Below are 13,885 nucleotides of genomic sequence, written 5' to 3' on the forward strand. Positions count from 1 at the left end.
AAATTCTTAGAATATTAATTTTTAAATTGTAGTTTTGGGGGTCAGAGAACAAACTGCCAGTTGTCACAGTACAATTTTCTTTACTCTGCCATGTATCGATCTATGTGGAGTCTCACTTGCCCATGATCCTCTGAAAAAACAGATCCGTTCTAAAGCTAACATTCACAACCTAATGGAACAAAGGAAATCTGAACAGCAGTTGTTTATCAGAAAAGAGTAAGCCAAAATATTTCAGAAAAGAAGCTAGAGAAAATATAAATATTTGAATAAGCTAAAAAATAAACATTTTTGGTAATCTTCCCTTACTTGGAAACAAATGGCAATTCCAAATAGGCAGCTGATGAGTAAAGCCATTTCCTTCTGGAACACAGTACAGATTTAAAGTGAATACATTTTCCTACAGCCGTACAGTCTTTTAATTTCTCTGAATTTACCAAAAGTGCTGCCTTCTTCACGGAAATCCCACTCTGCAGGAGATACTGTAGGAACTCTGGACAAGTTCCCTGCAGACCCTCCTGACAATGATGAAGAATTCCTGAAACCAGAGAACAGCTACAGAGTGGACGGGAGTTGGGGGAGTATTCTGCTACACTCTGGTATATTTTTGCCTTCCAGCTATCTAAAATATCTACTGACATTTAACAGATGCAGTGGCATGCTTTTCCCCCAGATATCAGAGAATGTTCTGGAATATAGAAGAAACTAATTCTTTGTTAAAACCACCCAGCAGTTTTTGCTTTTCTGACCATGTGGTCTTGTGAAAGAAAAGAAATACCAGAGTTCTCATCCCACCTGGAAATGCAATTAACCAATGGTATTTAACTACTACTCAACAGATGTCAAGAATAAGATACAGCTTCACTTCTGAGAAGACCACAGTCTATTTGGCAAGACAAAACAACCAAGTAAACACTGACAAACAGCACTATTAGCAAAAAGCTTTGATACATGAAAACCAATGTTAAAATATCTACAGTGTGAATGGGCATATCAAGGAGAGCCTGGAGATCTCTGGAAGCAAACATTTTATTTACCTCCTGGCATACCTTAAAAAAGTAAGAACTGAGAATTTCTGATAAATAGTTAGAGCTTAGGAGGTGTGGCCTTCCTCCAGAAAGTTCATGACTGCATCCTAGAGCCAAAATGATCAGGTGAAGAATCCTGTGTCTTTTCAGGTAAAGAAGCCAGGTCTCTCTTGCCCCCTTGTGTGACTTTCCCATTTCAAGTCACCTCTACCACCTATGTCTTCTGCTTCTACTATTACCTTGAGCAAGTCCCTTCCCAAATCTGGATCTTATTTTTTTTCCCTCATAATAACTAACTGATCAGTAAACCAAACTGCAACCATATAATGTATTTTTCAGTGATTTGAAAGAGAAAGCATTCAACTCTATAAACCCTTTACCAATATATATTCAGTGCTCTGCAAACTGCACAAAGTATGCAGTATATTACTTGTTAAAATACACACACACACACACACAGATGCTTATCCATGTACAGACTAGCTTTAGAATGGGAGACAGGAATCAAGTAACAGTGGTTGCCATTGGAAGGGCAACTCAGTGTCTAGATTGATTGGGGATGGTACTAGGAAAGTATAGGGGACTTATTTTTCACTGTATATCCCTTATGCCTTTTGAGTGTTGTACCGTATGCATATGTTGAATGCTCAAAAGATTAATTTTTAAAATAAGCAAAGTTCAATTACTCAACTGTGCTACAATTACCAAAGAGATTATAACCTAATACTGGAATTAGGGGTTGCAATGGTAGCCAAAGCCTGAAACTGGATTAACACACACATATTCCTTAGTTTTTTATTGTAAAACCTTTTAAGATAGAAGATGATTACTTTCCCCTAATTCTAAATCCTATTACAGATGAACTTGTGAAATTAGTTTAGCTATGAATCCCATTCATTTCTTCCAATTTATAAGTTTATTCACAGTGAAATACCTGACAAATCCCAGGTGGACAACCAGTGTCAAGTGTACCCAACTTATGTTTCACACTTCTAGAAACAGGAAGTTCACCACATTCCAACTTTAAAGAGCTCTAACCACTCAGAAGATCCCTGTATGTTGAGCTGTGCCCTGTGGCTTCCACCATCTTCTTCCATCTCTTCTGTAGTCAGTAAAAGAGCACCTATAACTAAGTACCAGGTACCCGGTATAGTACACTGTGCTAAATACCAGGCACAGGGAACACAAAGACGAAAAGGAGTTCCTTCCTTTGAAAGGCTTTGCATCTAAGAGGGAGATAGAAAGGAAGATCAACCATATGATATTCTTAAGAGTATGACAATGGTGATGAGGGAGAAAAGAGAAGGGTGCCACAGTACAGAAAGGAACACCTGGCACAGCCAAAAGAGAGGTGATACCAGGTTTGAGATTTATAAGATGAACAGGAGTCAATGGGGAAGGGGCATTTCTAGCACTGCCAATGGCAGCAATGTAACAGAGTCCAAGGCATTCAAAAAATTGTCAAACAAAACGAGACTAAACAACTAGCTGAAGAGAAAGTAGAAAAGAAAGGCAGAGACAAGATCATACAGACTTCCTAAGAAATCAGAAATTTATTCTGGTGGCAACTGAGAGCCCTAGAGCAGTTTTTGGGAGCAGAGATTAAGCGGTGAGGTGGGGCAGCAATGCAGCAAGCAGTTAGTCCCGAGGCAAGGAGACCAGTTATAAAACTATTTCCATATCTTGTTAAGAAAAAACTAAGGCTTAAACTACAGATGGCATATTATGTCCAGAGAGAGGTAGAAGATGAACTCAAAGTATAATTATGAGAGACAATCAACTAGACTTGGCAAATGTAGGAGAAGTATAGGGGCCCTTCTAGGATTCTGGCTTAGATGTGTAATAGTGGTGATGCCCTCCAACAAGTCAGAGAACTTCTTTCTGCCTCACCAGGAATATCATACTAGCAATGGTAGCTCAAATGTGCAATAATGATGGTATTTAAAACCTGCCACTGAAGTAATTCAGAAATTATTCATGAAGAATATGGAAGGACCTAGAGCAATAGCAGGGCTCCTCTTGACCCAACATGTGCCCAGGCCAGTGCTGCTTCCCATTCAAATGTATATATTTATCTGAACCCTTTCCTCTCTCTACTCTCCTCCATTCCAACTTCTTCCTGTGACAGGCTCCTAAAATTCTTCAGACATCCATTATCAGCAATATCAGATCCCTGAAACTCACTCCAAATAAAAACATCCGATGTATGTATATTTTAAAAAGGGAATGTATTTTAGGGGAAGGTTTAATTCTGTTCAGTTCTAACTGCCACATGCCACACTGCCTTTTTATTCACAAATCCTACCCATATACATGCCCAAGAACCATTCTCATGATATATCATTATTTTTTCTGAGCCCAGACATAATCATACCCTATTCAAGGTCAGTAGAGTACTACAGAAGATTCTCTACTATTTCATTAGATTTTTCACTACTTCAAAATACATGTATTGTTTTTATATTTATCAACATTAAAAGTAGGAAAAGTTACAAAAGATTATCAATTTTTTGGAGAACATAAGAAGTTTCTCTGCCTGAAAGATGTTCAGAGAAACACTCAGAGTTGCAAGGGAACTTAAAATGAAAGACCAATTACTCCACAAATGCTTAAATTCCCATTCCCTCTACAACATGCCCACCAAATATTTACCCAATGTAGAGATGACCTCTTCCAATGAGAGGGAACATACTATTCTCTTTGACAGCACTGGCTAAAAAGTGAGAACTAATTCTAAACATAGAGGCAAAAACTAGTAGTTGAAAGCATGATAAGGAATATTTTGAAAATGTAATTCACAAAATCTCCCCACAATTTCTTATTCATTAGAAAGAAGAATCCTTTACAGTGGAGAAACTTGGTGAACTGAGTGATCAGAGATCACCAGTAATGGGACAAGTTAACATCATGTGCACTCTGAAGGACAGTATTTTTGGGTGTTACTAGCAAGGAGACGTTCCTGAGATAATCATGAGGAAACCTCAGACAATTCAAATTGAGGAACATTCTACAAAAAAACTGACATTTCAAAAATGTCATGGTCAAGACACACAAAGAAAGGCCAAAGAAATGTTCCAGATTAACAGAGGACTAAAGTTTCATCACCCAACTGCATGTATGATTCTAAATCAGATGAAAAAAAGAACTATAAAGATCATCATCAGGATAACTGATGAAATGTGAGTCCTGTACATTAGATAATAGTATTGTATAAATGTTAAGTTTCTTCATTTTGATTATTGTACTCTGGTTATGTAAAGAATGCCCTTATTCTTAGAAAATATATATTGATGTATTTAAGGCTAAAGGGACAGGATGCTTGCAATTCACTTTCATATAGTTCAAGAAAAAAGTATGCGTGCATGAGGGTGGGGAGAAAGAATGAATGATAAAGCAAGCACAGGAAGAAAACTAATAACAACCAGTGAATCTGGATGAAGGATGTAGGAGAATTCTTTGTACTACTATAATTTTTCTTTACATTTGAAATTATATCAAAATTAAAAGTTACCCTGATCCCTAAGTAGTAAGGTCATATAATATTATGTAAGAATACTGAAAAATGTGTTAGCATAGTTTCCTTGAAGAGTTCAGGTCCTACTCACTGATACTGATGAACCTCAGATGAAAATGTCTCATATGAACCTTTTCTGAATCATTTCTACCATTTACTTTGGCAATAATGTTGCCATTATTCCTTACCAACCAAGTGAAGGTTGATAAATGTTCTTTTACCTGTGGCCAATGTTCTTAAATGTTCTTAATTATTTCACATGAATTTTCTTTCTTGACCTCTGTTTTGCAGTTTTTACCCTAAAGAGATAATCCACCACTAAAAAAGCAGCCCCGTATCTGGATACCCCAAGGTAACAATGTTGGATAGTCAAAGTGCTCCAGATGACAAGGCATATATGTTTTACCCAGAATCCAAGCTAAGTCAACATTAATTGCACTACTGTAGCTCTATTTTAATGCCTGTTTGTATATGTGTATATAATGTTTCTCTAAATGTATGCTTCAGTATGCATTTAGTATACATTCAGTACACATTTCTCTAAATGTATGCTTCAGTATATATATATATATATATATATATATATATATATATATATATATATATATAGCTGATCCTTGAACAATATGGTTTTTGAACTGAACAAGACCACTTACATGAATTTTTTTATAGTGTAATACTGTATATACTGTATATACTATAATGGATTTTCTCTTCCTTATGATTTTCTTTCTCTTCCTTATGATTTTTCTTTTCTCTAGCTTACTTTAGTGTAAGAATTACAGCATATAATACATATAACACATAAAATATGCATTAATTGACCATTAGTGGGATGCCTGGGTGGCTCAGGGGTTGGGCCTCTGCCTTCGGCTCAGGGCATGATGCTGGAATCTGGATCAAGTCCCACATCGGGTTCCCTGCAGGGAGCCTGCTTCTACCTCTACCTGTGTCTCTGCCTCTCTCTCTCTCTCTCTCTCTCTCTCTGTGTCTCATGAATAAATAAATCTTTAATAAAAAAAATTGACAATCAGTAATTATACTTTGAGGGAGTCAAAAGTTATAAATGGATTTTCAACTGCAGGGGGACATGCATGCCCCATAACCCTCACATTACTCAAGGGTCAACCGTAATAATATGAAAATATGGACAGTTACATAATCATTTTTGCTCATCTGGTTAGCAAACAACTATACTTAAAATATTTTGTGTTAAGTAGTGAATTGAAGAAATAAGCACTCCTATTCACTTGGTTGGTAAGGAATGTTAGTTCATTGGCACCATCTTGGAAGAGGAAGGGAGAAATAATTTGACAATGTCCAACCAAAATTTTAAACATTCACACTCTGACTCTGCCATTTCACAACTTGGCAATAACTTACGATTCAAAAATAATGCCACAAGTGCACAAAAACTTCTCAATGTACACACATATATACATACACCCAAGTACACATATGCACACATATATTTCTACGTTTCTATATTCATCAATAACAAAGGTAAAAACAGCAACAAATATGAACTACCAATTGTTTTCGCTATCTCTGTACCATGGATCTTGCCTACCAGATGAAGTGAAGAAAACTATCTCTAACAATAAAAGGATGCATTGTTTGAAATAGTGAAATGCTATCAAAAATTCATGTGTCAATGAGGCACTTAAAAAATAATCATACATCCATACAGTATCATACTATATTGCCATTAAAGAGAATAAGTTAGATATATAAGTAGAGACATGGAAAGATGCCAGGAAACAGTAATAGGTAAGGGGAATAAATTCCCCTTTTTTGTTTAAAACATAAAAAAAGAAAACTGAGTTTGAAGTATACCAAACTATAAACAATGATTATTTTGGGGTTTAGACCTAAACAAAGTCTCAACAGTTTTTAAAGTAATTCTATGAATACTTGAAGTTTCCTAATACTCATTACTGTTTTCTAAGTAGATAAAATGATCTAGGGGCAGCCCGGGTGGCTCAGCGGTTTAGTGCCGCCTTCAGTCTGATCCTGGAGACCCGGGATCGAGTCCCACGTCGGGCTCCCTGCATGGAGCCTGCTTCTCCCTCTGCCCGTGTCTCTGCCTCTCTCTCTCTGTGTCTCTCATGAATAAATAAAGTTTAAAAAAAAAAAGATCTATATTAAAGTCATCAAATTTAAATGACTTGCAACAAATATCAGGACAGACAACAATTTACAATACTTAAAAAAAAAAACTCTAGAAGAGATTTTAGTATTAAAACTATTTTTATTTCCCAAATAAAATCCTCTTCAGTTTATATATAATGATAATAAAAGAAATTAAAGTTGACTGGAGGAGGTGGGCTCTACCCTCAAGCTCCCACTCTTTGTGAGAAAACTTACCATGTTCATGGAGTTCAGTCAGTTAGAGAAAGTGTGAAGAATTCATCAGTAAGTAGCCAGACAGAAGGCTCCTTACCGTTAAAGGAGCTTAGCCACAGCACACATGGGTGTCGTGTGTCTGATGTATCTCACTTGTACCATTTCTCCAGAAATGGCAAAACTGTATCCATTACATCAAACATGCCCCAAACACCTATCTCACCAATTTTCCTATCCACCACTCCTATCAGCTCAGAGTAACAGCAGTCATTAGCAGATCCAACTGTTCCCTATTCAAACCAGATCTGCATCCTTGCCTGAAAAGCCTGAAAGGATGTTCTGTCATTAGCTAGTCACATAAATAAATGATGGCTACCTTCATTTTAAAGGACTTGAGAAAGTCTAACAGAATAGGCTAAAGACTTAAAATATAAATCTGAAAAGACCCAGTACTGCTACAACCCACCAGCCACAGACCCTTTTGTACAGAGGGCAGACCATCCCTCAGGTAGAGGGCCTGAGTGGTTCTGTCTTGGCATCTTTGGTTGACCACTCTCTTACCTTAGACTTTGCATGCCAAGTGAAGTGCAGGAAATTTGTCTCACTGGGTACTAACAGGTTAAAGGATAGAGCGTAGTGACTAATAAGGTCATTTCTCACATAATAAAGTTCTGCATCAAGACCTAGGGGGAAAAAAGAGAAAAAAAGAATTAAATATCTAAAATGCACTCAAAATCATTAACCACCAATATTTCAAATACAAGTTGAGAGTGAAAATAGGATGTACGAAAGTACATCACAAATGTCTCTCACATATGCTATCTAATGAATCAGGTAGGACTCTGGGTTTCACCATCATCAATAAAGATGAAGAACTTGGGATTCTAAACAATTTAGTTATCCAGCTAAACACAGGTATGCTAGATCTAGAACTCTGGGAGCCACTCTGTCTTCTGAGGACCAATGTGACTTCTCCTTTCAGACACAGTCCTTCTCAGAGTAATACCTATAAACAAGAGCCCCTTCTTCCCCCAAAACTGACGTAGATTTAGGAAGAGAGGTTCAAAATAAAAGGGAGAAAGACATGTAGTTTCGTGAAAATATTAGTCTGACCCAAGGCCAGAGATGATCTCTCCTTTGCCTCATAGGCAAGTACATCCTGGCCACTCCGACAGCATTTACCATCATACACTCACACTAGTTGCCACATCAACACATGTTCTTTCCCCATATTCTCAGGACAATTCTCTGCTGATGCTCAGTAAACATATGTTAAACAAGTCAGTTCTGCAGATAAAGCAGAAATAACCAGACACCTAAAAAGTGCTAGAGAAGCAATTTCCAAATTTCATTCACTCCCATACCTTCTCTATTAAGGCCACATCCAACCTCCAAACATATCATGTTCTTTAATTCTGTCATTCCCTTTCGTCCTACCTGTATTTGATATAAGAATCAAATGGAGGCTTTCTCCATGATAATCCAAAAGAACTGAATGAATAAAAGTAGAATTACTTTCTTTCTTTCAACTGATTTGCTGGTATTTAAAGATGTATCTAGGTGTCCCTCTAGTGATGTGTAACATATATATTCCACACATTGGAAGGAAAGGGTACAGGCTGAACCAATCAAAATATCAATCTCCTATTTACTGAATCTATACCATAAGCCTGAAAACCTGCGGTATGCAGAGGTCAAGATGGAGATCTTACACCTCCTAAGATATAGAAACAAATAACTCTGCTACAGGCATTTCTCCCGTAAAATTAATTTTCTCATTTCTCAACTGAATCTAAAATCATTAATTCAGAAATGAGATTTGAGGCTTACCTAGGGGAAAGCTGCACTTTTTGGGTGGCATTGCTTTAGTTATCCTATAGAGGTACCAAATGCAATGGGACAAACTCTGGGGTTTTCTACAAAAGACCCTCCCTGCTGGCAGGACAGGTAGCGCTGCAGACATGGGGAGGGAGGACTGGTGGTATTGGAGAAAGGGGAAAAGGAAAACAAAATTAAGAAGGTGAGAGAAAGGGTGGGGGGGGAACGCAACAAGAAAGCTGGGAACAAAGAAAACATCAGCAATCACAATAATTGTAAACTGCTTAAACGTGCTTATAAAAAAAAAAAAAAAGTCACGTCTTACTCTAGTCGAGACTGATGCTGTTTACAAGAAGTACACCTGGAACAAAACTTTTAAAAAGGAAGAAAAACAAAGTAGATGAGCAGTGTTGACATGAGATAAACTAGAGCAAGGTAAAAAGATTTTATATTAAAGGCATTAGTAAAAAAAACACAGGACGCTATAGTTGTGTAACTAACAAAAGAATCTCAAATATAGAAAGCAAAAAACAACAGGAAAAATCAATAATAAAGAGACAAATCCATAATCATAGTTGGAGACTAATATCATTTCAGAAAACATAAAAATCTAGAGTGGCTATTCTGTCCCCAGCTGGACTCCCAAAGCCTAACCTCTACTGCCCACCTTTTCCCACATTTTTAAGCTCTTCATTCCAGCTTCTAACTCAGGCAAAGAATGCCATGGGCACAGCATCCCATGATGGAAACCAAAACTACCCCTCAAGCAAAAATGACTGCTCAAAGGAAGCTCTGGCAGGCCCAGACCACCCAGACCAGGTTGAGCTTAACCCCAATTCACACCAGCAGAGATTGGAGGTGGCCACGAAGGGACAGTTACTTTTACCTCATTATAATGCTAAAAATTCACCCCAGGATGGGCACAAGCCTCATTAACAAGACAGGCAATGTGTGTATACGCAGGTTTCCTTAAGGTGCAGTCACAATTTTAAGCTCACCTCCACAAGGTGATGACAAAGCTGCCCTTTCTGAATATTCATCCTAACCCCAAATAAAAGGAACCATTCACCCTTGCTTGGGGAGTCACGGCTTTAGAAGTTATTCCCCGTGATCTCCTTATTTGCTGCAAAAATAGTTTCCTTTCTTGACAACTCCACCTGGTGTAGTCTCTACCTCACCAAGGTGCGAACTAATGTTACTTTGGTTATGATATTCTTTGAACAATATAATTATGGGACAGGAAACAAGGGGGTTATCGAGGCTCTTTTAAGCAGCAGGTTTGAGCAATGGAAACTTAAGCAAGGAAAAGGGCCCACAGAGACCACTTAGCTCAAAGTACACAGGCTTATTAAGCGACCTACCTCAAAATAGACATAGGCCCTAACTGACCAATTACAAACAGGCACAGTACAGTTCCTCAGATTATCAAAAAGGGAAATTCTTTATGTCCCTACATTTCCTCACTCTGCCCTCATCACGGTGGCCCTTCACCACTGCCTCCTAGCAGACAGTTTCAGTTTTGCTGTCATGACCCTCACTGTCCCCCTTGCATGTATTCAATAAACTTCTATCTCTTCTGTTCTGCCTTGAATGAATTACCTCATCGCTCCCGCTGCCAACCACCACCCAATTGGGACGCCCCACAACTGGTAGCCCCTCCATACGATTAACACCCATCAGGGTATTAATCACGATGTTAATCATGAGTTAGACCATACACATTTTTAAAAAATGGATTCTAACTAGACATAATAAAGGCTACCTTCTCCATCAAATGTTATAATAAAGAAATTAACTATAAGTTAAGGATAAAGCCAAAAGATGATTATTTGAAAAGATAAATGAATATTAAATCCTTTGCAAGACTGATTAAGAAAAAAGAGAAAATTACCAATATTAAGAATGAAGAGGAACTTTGCTACAAATCCTACAGATGTTAAAAACAACTTAGTATGAACAACTTTATGACAATAAATTCAATAACTTAGAAAAATCCTTGAAAAAACACAAGTTAGGGATCCCTGGGTGGCACAGCGGTTTAGCACCTGCCTTTGGCCCAGGGCGCGATCCTGGAGACCCGGAATCGAATCCCACATCGGGCTCCCCGTGCATGGAGCCTGCTTCTCCCTCTGCCTGTGTCTCTGCCTCTCTCTCTCTCTGTGTGTGACTATCATAAATAAATAAAAATTTAAAAAAAAAAAAGAAAAAACACAATTTACCAAAACTGACAAGAAGTTAAAAATCCAAATAATAAAAATCTCCCCCTAAAGCTTGGGTCCAAAAGAATTCTATAAAACATTTAAGGAAGATATAATATCAACCTTGCATAAACTTTCAGAAAATAGTCAAAGAAAATACTTCCTAACTCAGTTTATAAAGCCAGCATCACATTGATATTAAAACCAGACAGAAACATAAGAAAATTACAGACTGACATCCTTCATGAACATATACATAAAATTTTCTGTAAAATATTAGCAAACTGAAGCCAGCAATATACACAAAGGATAATTACATCATGATTAAGTGTATATGAGAAGTTAATTTTGAAAAATCACCAATTCAAAAAAATCATTAATTCATCACCTTAAAGGAATAAAAGATAAAAACCTGGATCATCTCAGTAGATGTGGAAAAAGCACTTGGTAAAATTAATGACAAAAACTGTCCACAAACTAGGAATGGACATAAACTTTCTCAGTCTGGTAAAGAGCATCTATAAAAAACCCCTCAGATGGGCACTAAGGAGGACATTTGATGGGATGAGCACTGGGTGTTATACTACATGTTGGCAAACTGAATTTAAATAAAATATTTTTTTTAAAAAACCCTGCAATTAGCATCATACTCAATGGTGAATTATCAAATTCTTATTTCTAAGATCAGAAACAAGGCAAGGATGTCTACTTCCACCACTTCTATTCAACCTTGAATTAGAGGTCCTAACCAACGTATAAGGACAAGACAAAAAAGCATAAAAACTGGAGTGGATGAACTCAAACTCACAGCTGATAGGATTATTTGTGTAAAAAACACTATAAAATCTACTAAAAAACTACTAAAACCAATTCATGACTTTAGCAAAGTCTCAGAATACAAGGCCAATATAAAAAAAATGCACTGTATTTCTATATATTAGCAACTGGAAAATAAAATTTAAAAATCAAAACTGTAGCATCGAAACATATCAGTACCTAGAAATAAATCTAAAGATATAAGACCTCTACACAAAACTACCAAACATGGCTAAGAAAAAATTAAAGGTGACCTAAATGAGTGGAGAGAGATAATTCTTTTAGATAAGCCTCAACACTCTTAAGGTGTCAAGTTTCTCAAACTGATGTACAGATTTAAAGTAATCCTAGGCAAAATTCCAAAAGTTTTCTGAAGAAACAAATTAATTCTAAAATGAAATTTAAATGCCAAAACTATCTTGAAAAAGAAAAAATAATGTTGGAAGACTCACATTACCTGATTTCACAACATAATTGAGAACTACAGTAATCAAGACAGTGTGGTACTGATAAAAAGACATGTATCAAGAGAGCGGAATCCAAAAACAAACCTGCAAATATAGGGTCAATGGAATTTCAACAAAGGCACCAAGGCAATTCAATTGAAGTTATGCTAAGGCAACTGGATAAAAGTAAAGGGGAAAAGAATCTTCACCCTTATCTTACATATCACACAAAAACTGATTTGCAATAAATTATAAACCTACATGTAAAAGGTAACATTATAAAACTTCTAAAAGAATATGTAATGAATATCTTCACAATCTAGGATAAATAAAGATTTCTTAGACTGGTCACACAAAACATAAACCAAAAGACAAAAAAAAAAAATAGATGAACTGGTCATCATCAAAATTAAAAACTGTTCCTAAAAGACACTGTTAAGTAAATGAAATTCAAGTCAAAAACCAGGAGAAAACATTCACAGCACATCATTCTTAAAAAAAGGACTTGTTTCTAGGATAAAGATCGCCTACAAACTAAAAATAAAGAGATAATCCAATTAAATAAGTTAGGCAAAAGATGTGAACACACATCTTATAAGAAAATACATGAAAATGGAAAATAAGCATATGAAAAGGGACTAAACATCCTTAGTCATCAGAGAAATACAAATTAAAACAACAACGAGGTATCATTTCTACCTACAAGAACTATTAGAGGTTGGCAAACATGCTGGAGCACTTGCATCTCTTACACATTGCTGGGAGTGTAAAAATGTTAAATTACTTTACAAAACTGGCAATTTTGTATATAAAGTTAACATATACATAGCCTATGACCCCATAGTTATATTCCTAGGTCATTACCCAAAAGAAATGAAAACATATGTCCACAAAAAAATCTGTATGTGAATGTTGATAACACTTTTATTCAGAAGAGCTGAAACTGGAAATAATACAAATGTCTATCATCAGATGAATGAACAACTAATTGTGGTATATTCATACAACAAAATACTCAGCAATAAAAAGAAACTGTTGAGACTTTGTAACAAAAGGGATGAATCTCACAGACTACACGAGGAAAAGAAGTTATGTATGAAAGATTACATACTATATAATTTCATTTACATAAAATCCTTGAGCAGGAAGACTATATGGTGATAGAATCAAACCATATAGTCTGGGAAAGAGGGTGGGAGAGATCGGTGAATTGACTGCAAAGAGGCACAGGAACTTTTTATTATTCCGATAATAAAAATGTTCTAGATCTAACTGAGACAGTGTATACATAGGTATATGTGTTTTTCAAAATCCAATCAACTATACATTTAAAATCTGCAATATCAAAACAAAAAACAAAAAAAAGAAATAAAATAAAAAATAAAAAAATTTGCAATATCATTGTATGTAAAGTTAACCTAAATTTTTCAAAAGAGGAAGAAAAAAGTCAATAGGTTTTACCTTTCTTTTCTAATCTCAAAAAGCTTGCAGACCATAGTATATAATCAGCACTAACAAGAAAGTTGTAGAAAAAAATAATCTTAAGTAATCAACATCTTCCGAATTTAAACTTAAAACATCTTTCAGGGAAATAAAGAACTCTGTTCCTAATAAATAATAGTTATGATGCTATTACTAGTAGTAATAATAATGTGTAAATATTTAAGTTTTCCAGACACAGTTCAAAATATCAAAAACGTCTAGGGGTTCTGTAAATTCAAC

The 13,885-nt window shown here is 36.1% G+C and overlaps 1 protein-coding gene across 4 annotated transcripts in view; it reads right to left on the reverse strand.

Annotated features, from left to right (window-relative positions):
* The window catches only part of RYK (receptor like tyrosine kinase), an 89,524-nt gene that overhangs the window by 50,787 nt on the left and 24,852 nt on the right, over positions 1 to 13,885 (reverse strand). For 3 of the 4 annotated variants that reach the window (XM_025448836.3, XM_049099642.1, XM_049099644.1), the window contains exon 2: positions 7,447 to 7,568. In XM_025448836.3, the coding sequence (XP_025304621.1) occupies positions 7,447 to 7,568 (122 nt within the window). Of the gene's footprint in view, positions 1 to 7,446; positions 7,569 to 8,715; positions 8,762 to 13,885 lie in introns of those variants that run through there. The other variant, XM_049099643.1, reaches the window with a different exon arrangement.

The sequence above is a fragment of the Canis lupus genome, chromosome 23, assembly GCF_003254725.2.
Source record: "Canis lupus dingo isolate Sandy chromosome 23, ASM325472v2, whole genome shotgun sequence".
Taxonomy (NCBI): Eukaryota; Metazoa; Chordata; class Mammalia; order Carnivora; family Canidae; genus Canis; species Canis lupus.